The following is a 26,600-nucleotide window of genomic DNA, read 5'->3' on the forward strand; positions in this document are numbered from 1 at the left end:
CTGCTGAACTATCTCATTCCTATACCTCTCCCTGTTGCCATCGGAAATTTTAACAACAGTGAAGTCATCTGCAAATTTATAAATTGTATTTGAACTGTGCTTAGCCACCCAGTTATGAATGTAAATATAGAAGAACAGTGGGTTAAGCATATGGAGGAGTATTTTCTTAACGTCCTTATTAAGTTGTTATTTTTCAAGCTACTTTGCAGTTCATTTCAGAGGTCAAGAGTACCATTGATGATTTACCATGTTTAACGCAAATCTTAAGCAAATTTAACAATACTTATAGCTTACATAAATCATAAAATAAGAAATAGGCACAACAAAAAAGCAGATTGATTGTTAATACCTTCAAGCACAATTGACATTTTCCTAAAAGTACTGCTTTAGAACTCACTACCTCTTTTACTCTGATTCCTTGTTCATTTAGCTTGACTACTCTGTCAGAGGCCATAAAATGAGCTGAGAGATTTGAGAGTGTCTGCCTTCACCACACCCTCCAACAGTGTCTTCCAGATTGCAAACACTGTCAGAATAAAGAAATTCTTCCTTGGATCTCTTCTAAACCTTCTACATCCTACCTTAAACCTGTGTCCTCTGGGTTTAGATAACCTTAATATAGAGAAAAAATTCCTAATCTAATTACCACACTTTTCAGGCTTTTTCTTACAATGCTTCTCATGATTTTGTTTACCTCTCTGTCAACTGTTAATCTCCTCTGCTCCAAGGAAACCACCTATCCAATTTCTCCTCACAACTGAATTACTTTCCTGGGTAGCATCCCAGTAAGCATGTGGGTGGCATGGTGGTGCAGCTAGTACCCATGCCAAAGAGCCAGGTTCAGTCCTGACCTCCAGTGCCGTGTGGAGTCTCTTCCAGTGCTTATATAGATTTTCTCCAGGTGCTCTTATTTCCCCCACATGCTAGATTTGTGGGATGGTAGATTAATTGGTCAGTGTAAATTATCCCTCGAATGTACTGTATGTGAATAATAGAATCTAAGGTTCCTTAGGGATGCCATAGCTGGGGAAGGTAGAGGGGATAAGCTCCCATTGGTGTGCCTCTGACAACCAAGTGCAGCTCTGGCATTCACCTGTGGGTTAGCTACTAAGCCCAGTGGAATCAGTTATACTGACAGGAGAAGGGGCAAAGGTACGTTGCTGGCACCTTAAAACTAGTCGCTTTGGGCAGATAGGGCTCGTCAACCACGGTTGGCAGCTCATCTAGAAGAAGAAAAACTCTGATCTCAAAAGTTTTTACTCTCAATTCCCCCCTCCCCTTTACAATGAAAACACATGACCCTCAGATAAGAAAGCCCAGCAGAGAAGAAAAAAATGTTTATATTTAATCATTGGAAATAAACTAGGGAATGCAAAAATAGTCTCCAAAGATGTCAAAGCAATACTATAAAACCTAAACAATATAATTTCCAACAAGAGAAAAACAGCACCATTATTCTTGGCTTACTACCCTATTTTAACAAAAGAACTAAAGCTAATTATCAGTTACTAAACACTCCATTATATTAGAAAAAGTCTATATAAACTATATAAAAAGAACTATCACTTAATCAATGAAGAAAAAAGAAAGAAACAGATAAGCCAGTTAACAATCTGTCCACTGTGTTAATTCACTCTGTATACCAAACCGACTTCAAAAAGGTCATTCATTAGTCAAACCAAGAAGTTCACCTCTTCATTAAATAGTCCATCAATCAAAGGATATCTTCAACATATCAAAGATCTTCAAAGCCTGTTTTCTTTCAGAAAATTATTCAGCAACCCTAATATCCTTCATACGTCAGCCGATTCCACGATAGAATTGACATAGTCCAATGCCGCTTGAGGATCCGATAAAACAGGAGGTGTAGAATCTTTAGGAAATAATTTTAATCTAGCAGGGAAGCAGAGCGATGGGAAAAGTCTTTTTGCATGCGCTATCTTCATGGCTGGAACAAATTTGATCCTCTGTTCCATAACTTCCCATGGATAGTCTTCATAAGAACGGATCTCGGAACCATTAAATTTAAAAATTCTCTGTTTCCTTGCACATTTTATGATTTGGTCTTTAACTTTAAAGCGAAGAAAATTGACCAAGATTGGCCGAGCTTTACCTGACAAAGTGAAAATTCTATGAGCTCTTTCAATATCGGGAGGCTGAGGTAGAATATCCAGAAACAGACAATAGACAATAGGTGCAGAAGTAGACCATTCGGCCCTTCGAGCCTGCACCACCATTCTGAGATCATGGCTGATCATCTACTATTAATACCCGGTTCCTGCCTTGTCCCCATATCCCTTGATTCCCCTATCTAGCTCCTTCTTGAAAGCATCCAGAGAATTGGCCTCCACTGCCTTCTGAAGCAGTGCATTCCAGACCCCCACAACTCTCTGGAAGAAGGTTTTTCCTTAACTCTGTCCTAAATGACCTACCCCTTATTCTCAAACCATGCCGTCTGGTACTGGACTCTCCCAGCATCTGGAACATATTTCCTGCCTCTATCTTGTCCAATCCCTTAATAATCTTATAAGTTGCAATCAGATCCCCTCTCAATCTCCTTCGTGTACAAGCCCAGTCTCTCTAACCTCTCTGCGTAAAACAGTCCCGACATCCCAGGAATTAACCTTGTGAATATTCGCTGCACTTCCTCTACAGCCAGGATGTCCTTCCTTAACCCTGGAGACCAAAACTGTACACAATACTCCAGGTGTGGTCTCACCAGGGGCCTGTACAAATGCAAAAGGATTTCCTTGCTCTTGTACTCAATTCCCTTTGTAATAAAGGCCAACATTCCATTAGCCTTCTTCACTGCCTGCTGCACTTGCTCATTCACCTTCAGTGACTGATGAACAAGTACTCCTAGATCACTTTGTATTTCTCCCTTACCTAACTCTACACCGTTCAGATAATAATCCGCTTTCCTGTTCTTACTCTCAAAGTGGATAACCTCACACTTATTCACATTAAGCGTCATCTGCCAAGTATCTGCCCACTCACTCAGCCTATCCAAGTCACCCTGAATTCTCCTAACATCCTCATCACGTCACACTGCCACCCAGTTTAGTATCATCAGCAAACTAGCTTATGTTATTCTCAATGCCTTCATCTAAATTGTTGATGTAAATCGTAAACAGCTGTGGTCCCAATACCGAGCCCTGTGGCACCCCACTAGTCAGCACCTGCCATTCCGAGAAACACCCATTCGCTGCTACCCTTTGCTTTCTATCTGCCAACCAGTTTTCTATCCATTTCAATATCTTCCCCCCAATGCCATGAGCTCTGATTTTACCCACCAATCTCCTATGTGGGACCTTATCAAATGCCTTCTGAAAATCAAGTTACACGACATCCACTGGATCTCCCTTGTCTAACTTCCTGGTTACATCCTCGAAAAACTCCAATAGATTAGTCAAGCATGATTTGCCCTTGGTAAATCCATACTGGCTCGGCCCAATCCAATCACTGCTATCTAGGTATGCCACTATTTCATCTTTAATAATGGACTCTAGCATCTTCCCCACTACTGATGTTAGGCTGACAGGACGATAGTTCTCTGTTTTCTCCCTCCCTCCTTTCTTAAAAAGTGGGATAACATTAGCCATTCTCCAATCCTCAGGAACTGATCCTGAATCTAAGGAACATTGGAAAATGATTACCAATGCATCCGCAATTTCCAGAGCCACCTCCTTTAGTACCCTAGGATGCAGACCATCTAGACCTGGGGATTTGTCAGCCTTCAGTCCCATCAGTCTACTCATCACCGTTTCCTTCCTAATGTCAATCTGTTTCATTTCCTCTGTTACCCTATGTCCTTGGCCCATCGATACATCTGGGAGATTGCTTGTGTCTTCCCTAGTGAAGACAGATGTAAAGTACTTACTAAATTCTTCTGCCATTTCTCTGTTTCCCATAACAATTTCACCCAATTCATTCTTCAAGGGCCCAACATTGTTCTTAACTATTTTCTTTTTCCTCACAAACCTAAAAAAGCTTTTGCTATCCTCCCTTATATTCCTGGCTAGCTTGCGTTCGTATCTCATTTTTTCTCCCCATATTGCCTTTTTAGTTAAGTTCTGTTGTTCCTTAAAAATTTCCCATTCATCTGTCTTCCCACTCACCTTGGCTCTGTCATACTTTTTTTTTAAATGCTATGCAATCTCTGACTTCCTTTGTCAACCACTGTGGCCCCTTTCCCCCCTTTGAATCCTTCCTTCTCCGGGGGATGAACTGATTTTGCACCTTGTGCATTATTCCCAAGAATACCTGCCACTGCTGTTCCACTGTCTTTTCTGCTAGGATATCCGTCCATTTAACTTTGGCCAGCTCCTCCCTCATGGCTCCATCGTCTCCTTTGTTCAACTGCAACACTGACACCTCCGATCTGCCCTTATCCTTCTCAAATTGCAGATAAAAACTTATCATATTATGGTCACTAAACAGAGATTGAAACAAATTGGCAAAATAGTCCAATAAATTCCCACTCTCAGAACCTTCCTTCAGTCCAACAATTCGGATATTATTCAGATGAGACGTCGCTTCAAAATCGACGATTTTGCGTTGAGCCTGATCCAAACGGGTTGAAATATCCACAATCTGACGTTTCTATTCTTTAAACTCAGTATTCAAGGAAATAATATTTTCCTCTATAGTCTGAAAACTCTGTCAGAACGACTTCAACTCAGACGTGTTATTGTCTGTTTTGTTGTCGAGAGCCATCAAAGCACGTTCCAAACACTCAGCCCAGACAACCATATCTTCGGATTTTTCTTTTGAAGTTATTCCTTTTCCGTTGCTGGGTTCAAAGAGCTGCTTTCCACTTCTAAAAGAGTATGACATAATGACTACTATTTCCCTCCAAGATCCGAGAAATAAAAGTTAAAAAATTCAAGGTTTAAACTGGGGAAAAGGAGGAATTAAAGGCAGCCACAAAATTTGTGTATTACTCCATTGAGCTGCAGGCAGAAGTTCCCTTGTCTTCTCCAACATCCAATAAGAACTTAGAATATCGTCCTTCTCCCTCACTCAATCGCATGTTTCTCTTAAGTTGAAACTTGATGAAGCTTCTCCCTGTATGATGTTTTAATGCATGAATTCTCCACATCAGCAACACTTCTGCGTTTCACAACTACTAGAAGCTGACAGAAATCACCACATCAAATGGTTAAAATACCCCCAAAAGCCTCATTCTTGCCGCATACATCATGAAGAGTGCATTCCACAGTTTCAAAGCTCTCCCTCCTAATCATAGGAAACTCATCCCAGACAATAAGCTTCACATTTTGAAGTAAATTTGCAGGGCATTCTTTTGCAAGTTGAAGGGATGTAATGTACGGGTTTCATTGTCATTGTAGGTTTTCCAATAATTCAACAATCTCACATTGAATTCCATCATTCGGGAGTATCCCCATTCTCAATTCTATGCTGTCTCGAGGATCCCTGAAGTAAATTTGAAGGAATCGGGCTTGCTGGTTGGGGTCTGGCATTAAATGTCTGATGTAATGATGGACTTGGCCTTGAATAATCACAGAAGGATTCCATCGATTCCTAGTTGGAACAACTTCTTTGGCATCAAAGGATGTCATTTGGAGGAGGCAGTTGTATTGTCTGATGTTCTTCCTGAACTTGTTTGCAATAGGTTCATCACTGCTGTACAAATTGAGGAGTTCATTAGGTAGAGGCTGCAAATTGCCTATCCTGACCTTTCCCTTCATACAGCAGAAATGTGCGGTTTCTCCAGTGAATAGGAAGGCACAACAGTGAGGGCATACTCTGGTCATCGAACCAACATCAGTAGAAATGTGACGGCATGAGAGTCATGCATTTTGCCTTGCTCTTTTTCTGTCAAGGGATTGTTGTCAAAAGCAGCCAGTGTCATCTTCAGCAACTCTTGCAATAATTACTCTGTGCCACATATTCTCGAGTTGATCTTTCCTTTGCTCCTCTGTCTCTTCCTCTCTCCTCCTTCTCTGCCTGTTTTTGGCATTCTGGAGATGCGCAGCCCTTTCATCCTTTGTCTCTTCACCTCTTCTACCATTTGTTCTTTCACTCTGATCCTGGAGTCATGCAGCCCTGGCCTGATCGTATTCTGCTTCTCTCCTCTGTCTGTGCCTATTATTGTAATTTTGGAGACGTGCATGCCTGTCCTCCTCTGTCTCGTCTTCTCTCATCTTTTTTGTCCTGACTCTTGGATACTGGAGTCGTGCGGCCCTGGCCTCATCCGATTGTTGGTCTCTCCCTCTCCTTGCCACATCCTGATGACGCTTGGCGTCATCTCTTGACCATAATGTCTCCCTTCTCTTTCCACGCAGCATAATTAGGCTATCCATATATTTTTACCCTAATGCTTGATAGAAGATAGGAAGCAGTAACACCAAAGGCTCCAAGATGTTGTTGTGTCTTGATCTGGTTGGTGCTCTCCTAAATGGACGTGATAACCCCACCCTTTTGCTGCAGTTGGTGTGGCTGCTGTGAGCATTGTGAGGCGCTGCTGAGGCTGGTCATGCGCATGCATCGGGCTGTGGCTTCGCGGTCTCCATGGAAGGTGGTAGTGGCTCTGTGAGCATTGTGAGGCGTTGCTGAGGCTGGCCGTGCGCATGCGCCATGGTGTGGCGTTGCAGTCTCCATGGAAGGTGGTAGTGGCTCTGTGAGCATTGTGAGGCGCTGCTGAGGCTGGCCATGCGCATGCGTCGGGCTGTGGCGTCCCGATTTCCATGATGGCTGATCGGGTCTCGGGAGAAAGGCAGCCTGCTGATTTTTGGCTAATGAACAATTTTATACGAATATATAACCCTGAACTTTGCCTGCATTCTGTAAGTTGGAGCATTTTAATTCAATTTGTCCAAAAAAAGTGCCACTGTAAAGCACCGTTTGCACTAATTGAAGGTCACAAACAGACAGACAGAGCATGAGAGTTTTAGTAGTATATAGATCTTCCCTAACAATTCTGGTATATTTCCATAGAAGGATGAGGTTCTGTTCCAGTTCAGGTGCAATTGATCCAATTTCTACAAGTGCTACCTTCCACTGAAATGGTCCCAATATTCTAGAAATTTCTTTTCTCTTCACTATTCACTCTTGCCACTATTACCTTGGAACTTTTGTTCCTCTTCCTTTATTATTCAAGGAGGCTACAATGATATAACCTGGTGAAGTATAATGACAATATTTAACATCGGTGTTTAGTTCTAATTTAGCTACTGTACTGAGCTCTTCTATTCAACCATCCTTAATTTAATAGAAAAATGAAATTTGTTCCCTAACATCATATACATTGTCTTTCCCCAGCTTAGAAACTGAAAGCTGTTAAATTGCTACTTACAAAAGATTTATTTTTATGAAGTAGCAGTCGCTCTTTATTTTGCCTATAGAATGGCCTGTTCCAAAACATATTTAAGTTTTCAGACATCAACGTGTCAGACAGAGTTTTATACGCAACCCTTCTTCATTCCGACTAATCTCACAAGAGTCTTAAATACAGAAGCATCTACTTTAATGGACATCTTCAGCATTAGGATTGGCATCAACTTGTTAACTGAGAGTTAAAATCATAATTAAAAATTCAGAGATCAACTTAATTTTTGCTTAGTAACCCATGCCTTTGTGGCCACTTAACATGATATTTCAAAGCTAGTTCTGACTGGCCTTCTGCCTTGCTCTGTAAACAAAGTAATTCCAAACTCTTAAGCGTCTGCTTCCAAATTTGTATCCTTCTCATTCAACCATGACCAAGTGACTTACTCTGGCTCCCATTTCAGCATACTTACTATTTTCATATCCCTGCACAAACTTGGCTTTCCCTATTTCTGTAATTTTCTTTAGCACCACTGTAGGGTTCCTTGCTTTCAGCTCTCTTGCATATTCCTGAACTACTAGCAAGATGCTTCAAATTCTGGAATTTGCTCCCTAAACCACTATGACTATGACCACATTCTTTCCATAACTACTCTGGCCAGCCTTTTGGTCATCTGTTGTGACAGGGCAAAACCACAATCGGAGTTAATATTTTAACTGAAATAATTTTCCATGACTCTTGAAATCATATGACATTATGTACCATGATTCTGGTAATAATGCTCATTTTAAGCAATTATGGCTCAACAGACTAGTTTTCAGCATTTTTCATAAAAATCAACAAATCAGTGCCATCAAATGATGGAGACCAACAATAATTTTTAACGCAGACCTGACATTCCAATCATTAGGCTTTTATTCAACAGAGTTTTTTTAAAATAGCTTTATTTGTCACATTGTACAGTGAGAGATGCAGAGATAATTGTTCTGTGGGCAACCTGCAAGTGTCGACGTGCTTCTGGCACTAACGTAGCATGCCCACAACTTGCTAACCCTAGCCCCAAACAGCAGATCTTCGGAATGCGCGAGGAAACTGGAGCACCCAGAGGAATCCACATGGTCATTGTTTTTGTTTGACTAAAAGGACAGAATGTCAGAGTTGAATTTAATGTACGATACTATTTCTCCCTAGTTTACTATTAGCAGCATTGCTCCTTCCCTTCAATAATAGTTTTCTTGTCATGTTTCAGATTACTTAACCATTTTTTTGTTACAAAGGATATGAAAAAGACAGCCCTTTGGGATTGAGACTGATTTGTTGTAGGTCAGTATTTCTTTAAGGTTGAAATCTTCTTTGGTTCACTTGTCACTCTCAAGTTGGGGCACATGAGCAGATGATCATTGTGCCCTATTTCTGTGTTAGAATGCAGGTTCAGTAATTCTAAAGATCGAGTCATTGACACACCAGATAAGCTCATTTTTGAGAACAAACTTCCAGCCTTTTTTGGAATTGTAGATTGTTTTCCAGGTGGAATATCCATCACCTTTCCTTGAACAGGCTATTTCTTGTCTGTCATGTCTCATTCAAGAGATGTAGATATCAAAATGTTTGCATTCAAAGTATGACAACAATGATGTTTAGCTCTGTGGTGGTTTGTACTATCACTGAGAGACTTGGCATTTTAGCTCCTGAACTTTATATTGGCACAATAATGGGGGGAAGCAAGATCTTGATCCAGTGGCAAGAGAGTTCAAGACAACTGGCACCAGGCTCTGCTTCATTAATACACACATCAATAGGACGGCCTGCATGCTGAGGTACCTGCTAGCAAAACCTATTCCCATAAAATACAGTCAAAAGTTTGTGAAAAAACTGATGTAACTGGTCCTGATCAAGTCTCCATTAGGTCCAAGTCTGTAACACTCAAGCTGAAATAAGTTTAAAGATTTGGATTTATAAAACAAAACTGACTTCATTTTTCTTTGAATACTGAGATAAAATTGTTCACAAGTCACTGAAACCCAACATTTCAGCTCACCTGTGAGATAAAAAAGCTGACCTGCATTGTTTTGACCATGTACTAATAGAAATTTAAAAGTACACAAAATAGCACGCCTGAGCTTCCCATCCAAGTTTTATCAACTGTAAAGCAGAAAATGCACATTTCATTGAAAACATTACTCACTGTTTATGAGATCCTTGTGTTCAGCGAGAGTTTTCATGGGATCCAGCCAGTACTGTAAAATAAATGTTTAATATGAGAACACATTACTGATGTTCTGTTATGTGGATTCTTACAGAACTTTAATAATACACTCAGAAATATATTATTTGTATACGTGTTCTTCTTTGCAAAATTATTTTACACAAAATAAACATGCTAAAAATAAATTATGTTTTGCTTTTACGACTGTTGTACCTCTCATACTAAGTGCCTATGATGCTGTTGCAAGTACGTTTTCCATTCTACCCGTACATTCATGTAATTGTGCATATGACAATAAACTTGAGTAGACATGTTTATAGCAAGAACACATGAAAATCTTTATGTATATCTTTCATAAGTATCCCATACTGTTTGGATTCCAAGCATTTTCAAAATAAGTTCAATGTCTTGAAAGGGAGAGTGAGTAATTAGCACAATTATTTCCTCCTCCTCCTCGTATCTTTCTTCTAATATCCTTTTATAAACAGCAGTTAAAAGTCTGTTCAAGAATTCATGAGATGGAGTGATTTGGGATACAAGAGGAAGGGAGAAAGGGAAGCATAAAATAACAGAGAAGGATAGCATTCGTGTGCCTGAACATTGAGACCCAACAACCTGACATCGCACCTTGAGCTTCAGGAACCTTTACAGTAACATCTCAAGTTTCTTGGTGTTCACCTGATGGAGAATCTCACCTGGTCCCTCAACACCAGTTCCATAGCAAAGAAAGCCCAGCAGCATCTCTATTTTCTGAAAGGCTGAGGAAAGTCCATCTCCCCCCCCCCCCCACCCATCCTCATCATATTCTACAGGGGTTGTATTGAGAGCATCCTGAGCAGCTGCATCACTGCCTGGTTCAGAAATTGCACCATCTCGGATTGCAAGACCCTGCAGCAGATAGAGAGGACAGGTGAGAAGCTATCAAACTCCTCAATACCCGAAGCCTGGACTGACACCTTGCCCTATTGTTCTGCTTATTATCTATTGTAATGCCAGCACTGTTTTTGTGCACTTTATGCACTCCTGTGTAGGTCTGTAGTCTAGTGTAGCTTTCTCTGTGTTGTTTTTTTTTAACATAGTTCAATCTAGTTTTTGTACTGTGTCATGTAACACCATGGTCCTGAAAAACATTGTCTCATTTTTACTATGCACTGTGCCAGCAGTTATGGTTGAAATGACAATAAAAGTGACTTGACTTGACTTGACTTGACTTGACTTGACGTGACTTGATTTAAAGTTGTTGCTGTAAGTCAGCTTTTCTCAAGAGACAAATTAAATAATAAAGTTCCTAGATTAGTTTGAAGTTTGACAGTGTTCAACAGTGTTTAAAATTCATAGGTATTGATAGAGAAGGGATGTGCTCACCTGATGACTTGAGGTGTGTCTATTTTAATGCAATAAACATCATGAACAAAGCAGATGAGCTTAGAGTGTGGATCAGTACTTGGAGCTATGATGTTGTGGGCATTACAGAGACTTGGATGGCTCAGGGGCAGGAATGGCTACTTAGAATGCCAGGGCTTTAGATGTTTTAGAAAGGACAGGGAGGGAGGCAAAAGAGGTGGGGTGTGGCACTGCTGAACAGAGATAACGTCACGGCTATAGAAAAGGAGGAATTCATGAAAGGATTATCCACTGAGTCTCTGTGGGTGGAAGTTAGAAACAGGAAGACGTCAATAACTCTACTGGGTGTTTTTTTTTATATATAGACCACCCAGTAGTAAAAGGGACACCAAGGAGCAGACAGGGAGAAAGATTCTGGAATGGTGCAGTAATAGCAGCGTTGTCGTGACGGGGAGTTTTAACTTCCCCAATATTGACTGGCATCTCTCTAGAGTGAGGGGTTTAGATGGGGTGGAGTTTGTTAGGTGTCAGGTCTCTCAATGGGAGAGCATTTTGGAGATAGTGATCTCAATCCCATCTCCTTTACCATAGCATTGAAGAAGGATAGGAACAGACAAGTTGGAAAAGTGTTTAATCTGAGTAAGGGGAAATATGAAGCTATCAGGCAGGAACTTGGAAGCATAAATTGTGAACAGATGTTCTCAGGGGAATGTATGGCAGAAATGTGGCAAATGTTCAGGGGACATTTGCGTGGCATTCTGTACAGGTGCGCTCCAATGAGACAGGGAAAGGATGGTAGGGTACAGGAACCATGGTGTACAAAGGCAGTTCAAAATCTAGTCAAGAAGAAAAGAAAAGCTTACAAAAGGTTCAAAGCAGTAGGTAATGTTAGAAATCTGTAAGATTATAAGGCTAGCAGGAAGAAGCTTAAGAATGAAATTAGGAGAGCCAGAAGGGGCCATGAGAAGACCTTGGCGAGCAGGATTAAGAACCCCTGCCCCCCCCCCCCACCCCCAAGGCATTCTACAAGTATGTGAAGACCAAGAGGAGAAGAAGTGAGAGATTAGGAGTAACCAAGTGTAACAGTGGAAAAGCGTGTATGGAACCGGAGGAGGTAGCGGAGGTACTTAATGAACTTTACTTCAGTATTCACTACAGGAAATGATCTTGGCGATTGTAGGGATGACATAGCAGATTGAAAAGCTTGAGCATATAGACATTAAGAAATAGGATGCTCTGGAGCTCTTGGGAAGCATCAAGTTGGATAAAACTCTGGGACCGGACAAGGTATACCCCTAGGCTACTGTGGGAAGCAAGGGAGGAGATTGCTAAGCCTCTGGTGATGACCTTTGCATCATCAATGGAGACAAGAGAGGTTCCAGAGGATTGGAGGGTTGCAGATGTTGTTCCCTTACTCAAGAAAGGGAGTAGAGATAGCCCAGGAAACTATAGACTAGTGAGTCTTACTTCAGTGGTTGGTAAGTTGATTGAGAAGATCTTGAGAGGCAGAATTTATGAACATTTGGAAAGGCATAATATGATTTGGAATAGTCAGCATGGCTTTGTCAAAGGCAGGTTGTGCCTTACAAGCCTGATTGGATTTTTTGAGGATGATTGATGAAGGTAGATTGTAGTGTATATGGATTTCAGCAAAGCATTTGATAAGGTGGCCCATTCAAGGCTTATTGAGAAAGTGAGGAGGAATGGGATCCAAGGGAACTTTGCTTTGTGGACGCACAACTGGCTTGCACACAGAGGCAAAGAGTGGTTGGAGACGGGTCATATTCTGAATGGAGGTTGGTGACCAGTGGTGTTTCTCAGGGATCTGTTCTGGGACCCCTTCTTTTCGTGATTTTTGTAAATGACCTGGATGAGAAAGTGGAGGGATGGGTTAGTAAATTTGCTGATGACACAAAGATTGGGGATGTTGTGGATAGTGTGGAGGGCTGTCAGAGGTTACAGCGGGACATTGATAGGATGCAAAACTGGGCTGAGAAGTGGCAGATGGAGTTCAACCCAGATAAGTTCATTTTGGTAGGTCAAATATGATGGCAGTATATAGTATTAATGGTAAGACTCTTGGCAGTGTGGAGGATCAGAGGGATCTTGGGGTCCGAGTCTATAGGACACTCAAAGCTGCTACGCAGGTTGACTCTGTGGTTAAGAAGGCATATGGTGTATTGGCCTTTATCAATCGTGGGATTGAGTTCGAGCTATGAGGCAATGTTACAGCTATATAGGACCCTGGTAAGACCCTACTTGGAGTACTGTGCTCAGTTCTGGTCACCTCACTACAGGAAGCATGTGGAAACCATAGAAAGGGTGCAAAGGAGATTTACAAGGATGATGCTTGGACTGGGGAGCATGCCTTATGAGAATAGGTTGAGTGAACTTGGCCTTTTCACCTTGGAGCGGTGGAGGATGAGAGGTGACCTGATAGAGGTGTATAAGATGATGAGAGGCATTGATCGTGTGGATAGTCAGAGGCTTTTTCCCAGGGCTGAAATGGCTAACACGAGAGGACACAGTTTTAAGATACTTGGAAACAGGTACAGAGGCGATGTCAGTGTTAAGTTTTTTTTAAAAAACACAAAGAGTGGTGAGTGTGTGGAATGGGCTGCCAGCGACGGTGGTGGAAGCGGATATGATAGGGTCTTACAAGAGACTCCTGGATAGATAACGTGGAGCTTAGAAAAATAGAGAGCTATGTGTTATCCAAGGTAAATTCTAAAGTAAGTACATGTTTGGCACAGCGTTGTGGGCCAAAGGGCCTGTATTGTGCTGTAGGTTTTCTATGTTCTATGCTTCAAAGTTTGCAAATACGCTTTTGCATTATAGCTTCATGACTTACAGCCAGAAGAAAATAAAGTTAACATCTTCTTCGGCATAACATTGGTGGTAAACGGTGAGCTGCTTCCAGTCCAGTCATGTGAGTTCTCAGAGGAGGCTAATTTGGGACTTGCAGACTTTACCACAAGTGAGATGGTGGATAGATGTGAAGTTTGTAAGGTAATGTACTTCTGCCATTTATGCTGAATTATCTCTGTGCTGTAATGAATGGATTCAAGGAGGTCAATTGTGTCCAATATGCTCCTTTTCCATTTTGAGCTGTCAGGTCGTAAAGTTTTACTGCACGTAAACAGGACCTTTGCCGCACCACATCCACACCAACCTTTCTGCCTATTTATACCAATCCCCTTTCCCTACATTATCATATACCTTGTCTATGCAAGTGTCTGTCCAAATGCTTCTCAAATGTAGTAATTGGATCTGACTCCACATCCTCTGACAGCAAGCTCCAGATAGCCTCTATCGAAAAAAAGACCTACACCCTTCCCCCCAAATCCTTTGCATATTTTCTTTCAGTTTAAAATTATAAATTTCTGTTTTTACAATCATGGGAAAATTAATTTGACTATCTGCCCTATCAGTACCTCTCATTATTTTACCTCTTTTAGTTTCCCTTTATTCCAGATAAACCAAGGCTAGCTGAACCAATCTCTTTCCATAGCTAAAGACCTCCAATCAAGAAAATATACATGTGAATCTTTTTTGTATTCTCTGAGGCCAAACACATCCTTCCTTTAGTGTACAAAGAACACCAGGCGTGGCCAAAACAACATTTTATAAAGCTTATGCTGAATCCTCTTCTGCTCATCTTCTCACATTCTATACTACATCACAATCAGTTTTCACATCAATTACAAATTTATTAATCATACCTCCAACATCCATATACAAATCATTTATTTCACATACAAAACAATCTTGGCACTGATCCTTGCAGAATACTTCTAATCAAAGTCTTCCAGTTAGAAATCAGACATCTGCAGCATGGATTCAGCAAAGGCAAACTTTGTCAAACTTACTGGAGTTCTTTGAGGATATAATGAGCACAGTGGATAAAGGGGACAGATGGACATTATTTACTTGGATTTCCAGAAGGCGTTCGATAAGGTGTCACATAAAAGTCTTATCCATAAGATAAGGATGCATAGGGTTGTGGGTTTACTCCTCGTGTATTTGAAGGATGCAAGTAAAAAAGTCAATTCCAATTCAATTCGATGTATTAGCATGGATAGAGGATTGGTTAGCTAATAGAAAGCACAAAGTTGGATATATGGGTGTTTCACTGGTTGGCAATCAGTGGTGAGCCATGTGCTGCAGGGGTCAGTCCCAGGCCTGCCAGCTATTCACGATATACATTAATGATCTGAAAGAGGGGACTGAGTGTAGTGTATCTAAGTTTGCTGCTGATACTAAATTAAGTGGAAAAGTAAATTGTGCAGAAGCTATGGAGAGTCTGCAGAGAGATATAGAAAGGTTAAGTGAGTGGGCAAGGGTCTGGCAGATGGAGTACAATGTTGGTAAATGCAAGGTCATCCACTTTGGAAGGAAAATTGGAAGAGGAGATTATTATTTGAATGGTAAAAAGCTGGCTGCAGCATGCTGCTGTGCAGAGCGACTTGGGAGTTCTTGTGTATGAATCACAAAAGATTGGTTTGCAGGTGCCGCAAGCTATCAAGAAGCCAAATGGGATGTTGGCCTTCATTGATAGAAGGATTAAATTTAAGAGCAAGGAGATAATGTTGCAACTGTACAGAGTACTGGTGAGATGGCACCTGAAATATTACATGCAGTTCTGGTCTCCTTACTTGAAGGATATACTGGCTTTGGAGGCGGTGCAGAGGAAGTTCACCAGGTTGATTCCAGAGATGAGCATTTAGACTATGAGGAGAGATTGAGTCACCTAGGACTGTGCACACTGGAATTCAGAAGAAAGAAAGAAGATTTCTTAGAAACATACAAAATTATGAAAGGGATAGATAAGAGAGAGGCAGGAAAGTTGTTTCCACTGGTTGGTGAGACTAGAACTAGGGGATATACCCTTAAGATTCAGGGACCAGGCTTAGGACGGAGATGAGGAGGAACTGCTTTTCCCCGAAGGGTGGTGAATCTATGGAATTCTCAGCCCTCAGTGGAGGCTACTTTAGTAAATATATTTAAGACAAGGTTGGATAGATTTTTGCATAGTAAGGGAATTAAGGGTTATGGGGGAAAGGCAGGTAGGTGGAGATGAGTCCATGGCCAGATCACCCATGATCTTATTGAATGTTGGAGCAGGCTCAACGAGCTAGATGGCCTACTCCTGCTCCTGTTTCTTATGTTATGTTCTTATAAAAAAAAATCCTTCCAATCCATCTTCTTCTTCCTACACCAAGCCAATTTAGGATTTGAAATTAGGGTTAGATCAGCTGCTAAACTACTGTATCGGCACTGTTATATTTGGCTAGTCACTTAACCTCTCTAATATCTCTTTAGAACTCACTTCTAATTCCCTTAGAGCTTACTTTGCTATTGAGCCTTGTGCCATGAGTAAACTTGAATGTAATAGAGTTAACCCCTATATCTAAATCAATGATACAGATTAAAAATCCCTAAGGCTCATACACTGATCCTTACAATATTTAACTACTTACTAACTTGACAAAAGCAGCAATCCCTAACCAATTTTCAGTCCATGCTGACATCACAAATCCATGAACATCAATTCCCTATAACAAATACGTATGACACCTAATTTCTTGTTTTTAATTTACTTTATTACTTTATTGTCGCCAAACAATTGATACGAGAGCGTACAATCATCACAGCGATATTTGATTCTGCACTTTGCGGTCCCTGGAGTACAAAACGATAGTAAATATAATAAAAATTTAATTTATAAATCATAAATAGAAAATAGAAAAGGGAAAATGTATAGTGCAAAAAAAAACGAGAGGCAGGTCCGGATATTTGGAGGGTATGGCCCAGATCCGGGTCAGGATCTGTTCAGCAGTCTTATCACAGTTGGAAAGAAGATGTTCCCAAATCTGGCCGTACGAGTTTTCAAGCTCCTGAACCTTCTCCCAGAGGGAAGAGGGACGAAAAGTATGTTGGCTGGGTGGGTCGTGTCCTTGATTATCCTGGCAGCACTGCTCCGATAGCGTGCAGTGTAAAGTGAGTCCAAGGATGGAAGATTGGTTTGTGTGATGTGCCGGGCTGTGTTCACGATCTTCTGCAGCTTCTTCCAGTCTTGGACAGGACAACTTCCATACCAGGTTGTGATGCACCATAGAAGATTGCTTTCTACAGTGCATCTATAAAAATTAGTGAACAGACCAAATTAATTTAGCTTTCTCAGGAAGTAAAGGCGCTGGTGGGCCTTCTTGGCAGTGGACTCTGATTGGTTGGACCAAGTCAGGTCATTTGTGATATTGACCCCGAGGAATTTAAAGCTTTTGACCTGTTCCACCTGCACACCACCGATGTAGATGGGGTTGTGTGGTCCACTACTCCACATGACATGCAATGACTCCTTTCAAAAATGACAAAAATGACACTTCTGATTTTTTTTTTCTAAATTTAAACATGATATAGTTTGGGAAAACCATCGAATTGTAGTAGGAGGGTTGGTCTCTCCAATTCAATAAAATGGATGTTCTGGCCATTAATGTAACAAATGCGATCATCCGACAAGCTAAAGAGGATAAAGATCTATGTTCCATCTTTGGCAAACCAAAAATTGCCGTAATAGGATGGGGTTGTAAGTCAAAACATAAGACTGTTGAAATAATATCAAAAATATCTTTCCAGAATTTTTCCAAGAGAGAACAAGACCAGAACATATGAGTCAAAGAAGCCACCTCAGAGTGACATCTGTCACAAATAGGGTTTATATGGGAATAAAAACGAGCTAGTTTATCTTTAGACATGTGGGCCCTATACACGACCTTAAATTGTATCAGCGTATGTTTAGCACATATAGACGAAGAGCTAACTAATTGAAAAAAAATTTCCCATTTCTCTAAAGGTAGGCGAAGTTGAAGTTCCCTTTCCCATTCATTTTAAATTTTATTAGATATATCTGGCTGTAATTTCATAATTATATCATAAATAGTTGCTATTAATCCCTTCTGAAAAGGATTTAAACCTAAAATGTTTATCCGTGATAACAGTAGAGTGTGAAATCGGAAAGGTAGGCAGCTTGGTATTTAAAAAGTTTCTTATTTGTAAATATCTTAAAAAAATGGGATCTGGACAAATTATATTTATTAGATAACTGTTCAAAAGACATAAAACAGTTATTCAGAAATAAGTCACAGAAACATGTTATACCTTTCATTTTCCATATCAAAAAGGCTTGATCCATAACAGAGGGTTGAAAAAAAATTAGATATAATAGGACTTGATAATATAAATTTGTTCAAACCAAAAAATTTACGAAATTGGAACCATATTCGTAATGTATATTTAGTTATTGGATTAACCATTTGTTTATTCAATTTAGATAATACAAAAGGAAGTGAAGTTCCTGATGTGGAAACCAAGAACCCTTGTACAGAGTAACCTTCAAGGTTTACCCACTGTGGACTTGGAATTATATCCCAATCTTGTGTCCAAAATATTAAATATCGAATATTAATTGCCCAGTAATAGAATTTTAGATTCGGCAATGCTAAACCACCATCTTTCTTGGACTTCTGTAAATATTTTTTACTTAACCTGGGATTTTTATTCTGCCATATACAAGAGGAAATTTTAGAATCAATAGTATCAAAAAAAAGATTTAGGAATAAAAATTGGTATTGCTTGGAGTAGATACAAAAATTTAGGTAGATTAATCATTTTAATAGCATTGATTCAGCCAATCAATGATAGAGACAATGGGGACCATTTAGTAATCAGTTGCTTAACCTGACTAATTAACTGTAAAAGATTGAGCTTGAATAAGTCCTTATGTCTCTTAGCAATTTTAACCCCCAAATAAGTAAAGTAGTCAGTAATCAATCTGAATGGTGTACATCTATAAATGGGAACCTGCATATTTAATGGAAAAAGTTCACTCTTACCAAGATTCGATTTGTAACCAGAAAAACTGCTAAACTGAGCAAACAAAGATAATACTGTCTGAATGGATTTCTCAGGGTTAGAAACATATAATAGTAAATAATATGCATATAGCGATAACTTATGTATCCCATTCCCACGGGTAATACCAAATATATTAGGAGAGCCAGGAATAGCAATAGCTAACAGTTCCAGGGCAATACCGAATAATAATGGACTAAGAGGGCAAACCTGCCTAATACCATGGAATAACTGAAAAAAGGGAGATCTTTGATTATTAGTAAATACCGAAGCCAAAGGAGTAAGGTATATCAATTTAATCCAAGATATAAATATCGGACTGAAATTAAATTTCTCAAGCGTTTTAAACAAACATGTCCATTCAACTCTATCAAAGGCTTTCTCAGTGTCCAGTGAAATGACACATTCTGGAGTTCTAGGTGAAGTAGACAATATTCATTAATCTCCTAATATTAAACGAGTAATGATTTATAATAAATCCAGTCTGATCAACAGAAATAATTTGAGGCAAAAATTCTCCAATCTCGTTGCCACTATTTTAGAAAAAATATTAGAATCTACATTCAGCAAAGATATAGGCCTATAAGATGCACATTCAGTAGGATTCTTATCTTTTTTAAGAATTAGGGAAATAGAAGCTTGATAAAAAGATTGTGGTAGTTTATCTATAGATACTGCATCCCTAAAGATTCTACATAATAAAGGAGAAAGTATAGTGGAGAAAAATTTTTAAAATTCTACTGGATAACCATCTGGGCCAGGTGCTTTACCTGAATTCGTCGAAGAAATAGCATTTTTTATTTCTTCTACCATAATAGGTACATCTAGTTTTAAATGTTCATTGGGTGATAATTTTGGAATATTCAATTTTTTAAAAAATTCATGCATTATAGTGGAATCATCAGGAAATTCTGATTGGTATAGAGGTATAGAATTCTTGAAAGGATTTATTTATCTCATCATGATCGACCGTCAGAGTACCGTCTTTTTTACGAATTTTATCAACCTGGCATTTAACCAAAGCTGATTTCAATTGAATAGCCAATAGTTTCCTAGTTTTATCACCATGTATATAGAATTGACTCTTAGTTTTAATTAACTGGATTTCAATTGAGGATAATAGTAATAGACTATGTTCCATTTGAAGTTCGACTCTCTCTTGATAAAGCTCCTGATTAGGAGCAATAGAATATATTTCTTGTCAATTTGTTTGATCTTGTCAACCAACTTAAGTATTTCATTATTAGTCTGCTTTTTCAATCCTGCAGAATATGAAATAATTTGTCCACGAATATATGCTTTAAAAGTATCCCATAGTATCCCGCTGGAAATTCCCTCCGTAAAATTTATTGTAAAGAAAACAACAATGAAATCTGTTCCTCAATAAAATTAACAACGTCCGAATTCTGAAGCAAAGTGGTATTAAATACAATAGGGTCTTTTAAGAGACTCTTAGATAGGTACTTAGTTTGGAAAAATGCAGTAGGAAAATTCTAGGCAGTCTCTAGAGTGGGTTACATGGTCAGCACAACTTTGTAGACCAAAGGGCCTGTAATGTGCTGTAGATTTCTATGTTCTAAAGTCTAGTACTAGAAGATGTATCCATTGACTTAATAGATAGTTTCAATGGCGCATGATCAGCGACATCAATGGAGTCATATTTGCAGTCAATAACAAGTGGAATTAATCGAGAGTCAATAAGAAAATAATCAATTCTGGAATAATGATGATATACATGTGAAAAAAAAAGAAAACTCTTTCTCGTTGGGGTGTTAGAATCTCCAAATTTCTGAACTTCCACAGTCAACCATAAAAGAGTTAATAAAAATAGCTGATTTGTTCGGAAGTACTTGATTGAACATAGATCTATCCATCAAAGGATTTAAACAACAGTTAAAATCTTTGCCCATAATCAACATATAATCATTTAAGTTAACCACCTTTTGCCTTCTTTGGGCAAGCCAAATCTGGATCCCATGCCTTCATAATTTCTGAATGAGCCTTGCACAGGGAATCTTATCAAATGACAAACTGAAATCTCTTTACACTACCTTCATCAATGTATTTTGTTATATCCTCAAAGAATTCAATCAGGCTCGTAAGGCACGGCCTGCCCTTGACGAAGCCATGCTGACTATCCCTATCCAGGTTACGTCTCCCCAAATGCTAATAAATCCTGCCTCTCAGGATCTTCTCCAACAACTTAAGTAAGACTCACTAATCTATAATTTCTTATCATCTCTACTCCCTTTCTTGAACAAGGCAACAATGTTTGCAACCTTCCACTCCTCCGGTACTTCTCCCATCCCTATCAATGATGCAAAGATCATTGTCAGAGACTCAGCAATTTCCTCCCTCATTTCTCAGAATAGCCTGGGGAAAATCTTGTCTGTTCCCACCGACCTAACTAACTTAATGTTTTTCAAAAGCTCCAGCACATCCTCTTTCTTAATGTCTATATGCTCAAGTGTTTCAGTCTGCTGTAAGTCATCCCCACAATTGCCAAGGTCCTTTTCTCTGGTGAATACTGAACCAAAGTATTCATTAAGTACCTCTGCTACCTCCTCTGACTCCATGCACACATTTCCACTATCACACCTGATTGGTCCTATTCTCACATGGCTCATTCTCTTCTACCTAACCAGTGTTCCCTGAAAGCAGCAGCAGTGATCAATAGAATGGTTAAACTAAGGCATAATGGACATACAGTATGCTTTTCTGAGCTGGAAGTAGAATAAAGGAGCAGGGAGATTACAATACAGATATAAAATAATAATTAGGCTATAGTTGGATATTGTGTGTAGGTATGGTTGCCACACTATCGGAAAAATATATTTATACTGGAGACAATGATTCTGCTATCACAGAGACTGGAGAAACTAGGATTCCATTTCTTGGAATGGTGTAAGCTGGTGGAGGACATGCCTAATTTAAGCAATATTCTAACAATCAAGATAGTGAGAATATTTTTCCTGAGCAAAAGAATCTATAATAAGAGAACTTAGGTGTAAGGTAAAGGATAGGAATACCAGACACAAGGAGGTGGACCGAGACACATAGGTCCCACCGACACCAGGTTCAGGAACAGTTATTACCCCTCAATCATCAGGCTCCTGAACCATCATGGACTACTTCACTCATGCCAACACTGAACTGATTCCACAATCACTTTCAAGAACTCTTCAACTAATTCTCAATATTTATTACTTTCTTTTTCTTTTTGTACTTGCACAATTTGTTGTCATTTGTACAATGGTTGTTTGTCTTTGTTTATATGTATGTAGTTTTTCATTGATTGTTTTTCTTTGTATTTACTGTGAATGCCCACAAGAAAGTGAATCTCAGGGTTGTATATGGTGACATACAGTACATGTACTTTAATAATAAATTTACTTTGAACTTTAAAATAGCAGATGGAGTTTACTCTAAAGAAGCAGGAGATATTCCACTTTGATAGATCAAAAACAGGAACCAAATATACGGTGAATGGCAGGAGCTTTTAGGAGCATTGATGCACAGGGGGAACTTAGTGTGCATCTTCAGGCCAGCAGATTAAACAAGTATTGCGTTATATGATACTGAGATCATAACCTCCCAATTTGTGACAACTATCAATAAGGACACACACAAAATGCTGGAGGAACTCAGCAGGCCAGGCAGCATCAATGGAAAAATGCACCTGCCGAAGGGTCTCGGCCCAAAACGTCAACTGTACTGTTTTTCCATAGATGCTGCCTGGCCTGCTGAGTTCCATCATTTTGTCTGTGTTGCTTGTATTGTTATGAATGTACCACAGCTCTGAGGGGCCGAAGGGGCGGAAGCAGCCCCCTCCTTCCGGAGAATCGCAATATCACTATTAATTCGGGTCTCGGACCCAGGAAGTGAGAGACAATGCAACGGTTTTGGCCATTGTTCTTAGAGGCACCAGTGTGACGTGCATGTCCCTGCTACGTGACAGCTACCATGGATATGGACACCCTCGGGCAATGTGGGGGTGGGGATTGCATCACCCTACTTTGATGGACATCTACAACTCTGCAAGTCAAGATAAAAGGGGACTGCAGGAGGCAGTACCCCAGCGATGCACCAGAAGGACACCATCGCTCAGTGCTCCGGTAATAGCTGGAAGCCATTCAAAGCCACGTGCGCTCCTAATTCCTTTGCCTGGGGAGCGGGTGGCTGATAATACCGAGAAGGACTTTGAACTAACAACGGGGAAACAACGCTCCCCTGATTTAACGGAGTGGCTTCATAAAGACCTGGGCAAGTTTTTTTTTCGTTTCTCACGGATCCCGCTAAAACACGTGAAACCCAGCGATTCCCCGAAAGGCTGAAGCCTGCAGACATCTGAGTGACTTTTATATTTCCAACGGACAATATATTATCCCCTAGACAACAGTCGAGATTATTTCTTAACGATGATTATTGTTATACCCGCGCTTTAGATTGAGTTTTGCCGATGTATATGATCTGAATGTTTGTATTAACCTTACTTTTGTGCTCCCCTTTATGAATAAAAACGTTTGAAAATAGTGCCATCAGACTCCAACAGACCTCTCTATCTTTGCTGGTAAGTTATCCAGTTACGGGATACGTAACAGTATACATTTAGAATATTACTGAAATATTAAATATACAACAGCTATGTTATTTTTTATGAATGCACCACAGCTCTGAGGGGCCGAAGGGGCGGGGGAGCCCCCTCCTTTGTGAGAATCGCAAGAGCATTATTGGGTTGGCTCAGGGGACCCAGGAAATGAGAGAGACCAAGCCATTGTCTCCTGGAGACCATGTTTGGGGATTGGGGACGAGTGCAAGCCCTCGGGCAAAGTGGGCTGGTTGAGAGAGGGATTGCATCATCCCAACCTGATTGACACCTGAGACCCCGTGAGGAAGTATAAAAGAGGGTCTGGGGGAACAACCCCTTTCAGACGCACCAGCAGAAACACTAACGATCCCGTAGTAGCGGGAAGCCATTTGAAGGAAGCCACGTGCGTTCGGTTCCCTCGCCTGGGGGCCGGTGGCGGGTACCACAGAAACGATTTTCTTGAACTAACAACGGGGAACCAACTTTCCCGATTCAACGGATTTGCTTCACAAAAGCCCCGGGCAAGTTTCTTTTCTCACAAATCTCTCTCTCTCCAACAAGTGAAAACCCAGCGGTCCCCAAAGGCTGAAGCCTGCAGGAACTGGGTGACTTTTATATTTCCATCGGACAATATATTATCCCCTAGACAAACGATTGAGCTATTTCTTATTGATGATTATTATTATACCCGCGCTTTTAGATTGAGTATTGACGACGTATATTATCTGAATGTTTGTATTAATCTTATTTTTGTGCCCCTTTATAAATAAAGGCTTTTAAAAATACTACCATCAGACTTCAACGGACCTCTCTATCTTTGCTGGTAAGTGACCCAGTTTCGGGGTATGTAACAAATTGATATTCTTAAATAGTTGTTAACTTGTATAGCTTTTTCACTTTTTGATGGGAAGCAACAGAGCATACATGAGGATTACTGAATGTTTAAAGAATTGTCTGCACTAGGTTGTATGACTGCATTGCTGTTGATTGAGCAAATCAGCCTATGTTGAAGACAAAGCTCCAAGTACATTTATTACCAATTTACAGTATACCATATACAATCTTGAGACTCATCTTCTTACAGGCAGCCACAAAGAAACACAACAGAATCCACTAAAAACCTACACAGCAAAGACTGTCAAACATTCCACGTGCAAAAAAAATAATGAATCATGCAAGCAATAAATAAGTAAATAAATAATACGCAGTATTCGAACCATGGAGTTCCCAAAAGTGAGTTTACAGCCACAGAGCCAGTTCAGCACTAAAGCGAGTCTCAGCTGAACATCAAACAGTACCTCTACCTGTCAATTGCTTTTTATAAGCAGAACTAAAGGCAGTACTTTATATTTTAATAAAATGATATGTTATTTAAAAAATGCAGTAGCACACCAATAATGAACTTAGATTTCATATTGCCTCATCCAATTGGGAGAAAAGATTATGATAAAATCCATGGTGAAATCTAAAGAAAATAAAGTTCCATTGTTTGAAAAGATACCTCATCATAGTAAACTATTAACATGGTGTCAGCGAAGGCATGCGAAGTATGCCTACCCAGCTATGTTGTGGGGAGCTGGGGGGAGGGATCAGTGTTTGTACTGCACATTCTCAAATCCTAAGGTCAGTACGAAGAACAAACAAATAGTTCACGATCCAAGACTTATGGTTATTTCAAATAGCAATGTAGAAAACTTTAATCTTTAAATCCTGTGAATCTAATTAGTAACTTTCAGCATTCAGTTTTTTTTAATTTGAAAGGAGGAAGGGTAAAGGGCCAAGGAAACACGACTGCTGACTCTATGGCTACAGCTAGTCAGCTATTTAACAATAACTTATTTATTCACTTAAAGGCTAAGGCTTATGAACAGAAAGTACAGCTAGGAATGTTGGGGGGGGGGGGGCCGAAAGAAACACGCTACCATGTTTAAGAGTCCCTAAAGCTAATTGCATTAAAATATTTTATTTCTCCTACTTATATTGGGGCACACCACCTCCCTAAGATGACAAGCCTATTCAAAATCAGGTTTGTAAAACCAAAATTTTGTTAATAGAGAATCAGCACAAGACTCTTGTGCCCCAATACCTTACAAAAATAAAAGGATGTGTTCCAACAGCTCGTCCAGAAGCTGAAACTTAAGCTTACATTTCACTCATCCTTTCCTGCAATCTCACAAACATGCACTTTGCAGATCAAACTTGCAAATGATCTTATTCCTACATTTCAGCATAGGATTAGGATTGCATCGCAGCATCAATTTTGCGCTAACATTTTTAATTGAATCAGCTCATCAGATTTTCAACCCACAAAATATAAACACAAATTGTTTTACAATTTTGTTTTTCTTTAAAATCACTTGACAATATTTAAGTTTTGACCTGAAAACTAAAAGATTTCCAACTTGTTACTAAGTACAAATATGTTACTACAGATTACCTTGAGATACATTTTATTGCAGACATTTACAGAAAACAAATACGATAGAATTCTACAAAAAAATTATACATAGAGAAGACAGATAAACAGCCAATGTACAAAAGACAGACTGTGCAAATAAAAAATGATACTCAAAACATAAATTGCAGTAAGTCATTTACAGCAAGTCTGTAGATCATAGAATCAGTTTAGAGTAGTGATGAATAAAGAAGTATCCAAGGCAGTTCAGGAGCCTGACATTTGGAGGGTAATAACTTTTCCTAAACCTGGTCGTCTGATACTCAAAAGTTCTGCACTGCCTGCTCGATGGTAGCAAAGAGAACAGGGCATGGCCTAGATGACAGGAATCTTTGATGATGGTGGGGGAAGGCTTTGCCTGTGATGGGCTGTTGAAACATTCCTGATAATCTGCTATGTAACTGTGCTCATAAAGAAAGGTCAAGTACCCCGATCCAAAAAGCTTTGGGATGGAAGTGTCCCGGATTTTGGAATATATAATGATATTGCTTGGGATCGCCATCAATTCTGACTCTGAACTTATGTGCTACCAGTAAGCAGTCTTTGTCTTGTACTTGCTCATCACACACATATACTGATGCAGCCATTCAGCATGTTAGATTTTCATCAGCAATCATCTTGGCAAACTCAATGAATTTCTCACAAAACACACAAAATGCTGGTGGAACACAGCAGGCCAGACAGCATCAATAGGAAGAAGTACAGTTGATGTTTCGGGCCGAGACCCTTCGTCAGGACTAATTGAAAGAAGAGATAGTAAGAGATATGAAAGTGGGAGGGGGAGGGGGAGAACTGAAATGATAGG

At 39.8% G+C, this 26,600-nt stretch overlaps 1 protein-coding gene across 10 annotated transcripts in view; it reads right to left on the reverse strand.

The window, feature by feature from the left end:
- LOC132393991 (band 4.1-like protein 4A) overlaps positions 1-26,600 on the reverse strand; it is a 131,123-nt gene that overhangs the window by 24,600 nt on the left and 79,923 nt on the right. For all 10 annotated transcript variants that reach the window (XM_059969544.1, XM_059969546.1, XM_059969545.1 and 7 more), the window contains one exon: positions 9,477-9,528. In XM_059969544.1, coding sequence (XP_059825527.1) covers positions 9,477-9,528 — 52 coding nt within the window. The remainder of the gene's footprint in view (positions 1-9,476; positions 9,529-26,600) is intronic.

The sequence above is a fragment of the Hypanus sabinus genome, chromosome 5, assembly GCF_030144855.1.
Source record: "Hypanus sabinus isolate sHypSab1 chromosome 5, sHypSab1.hap1, whole genome shotgun sequence".
NCBI lineage: Eukaryota > Metazoa > Chordata > Chondrichthyes > Myliobatiformes > Dasyatidae > Hypanus > Hypanus sabinus.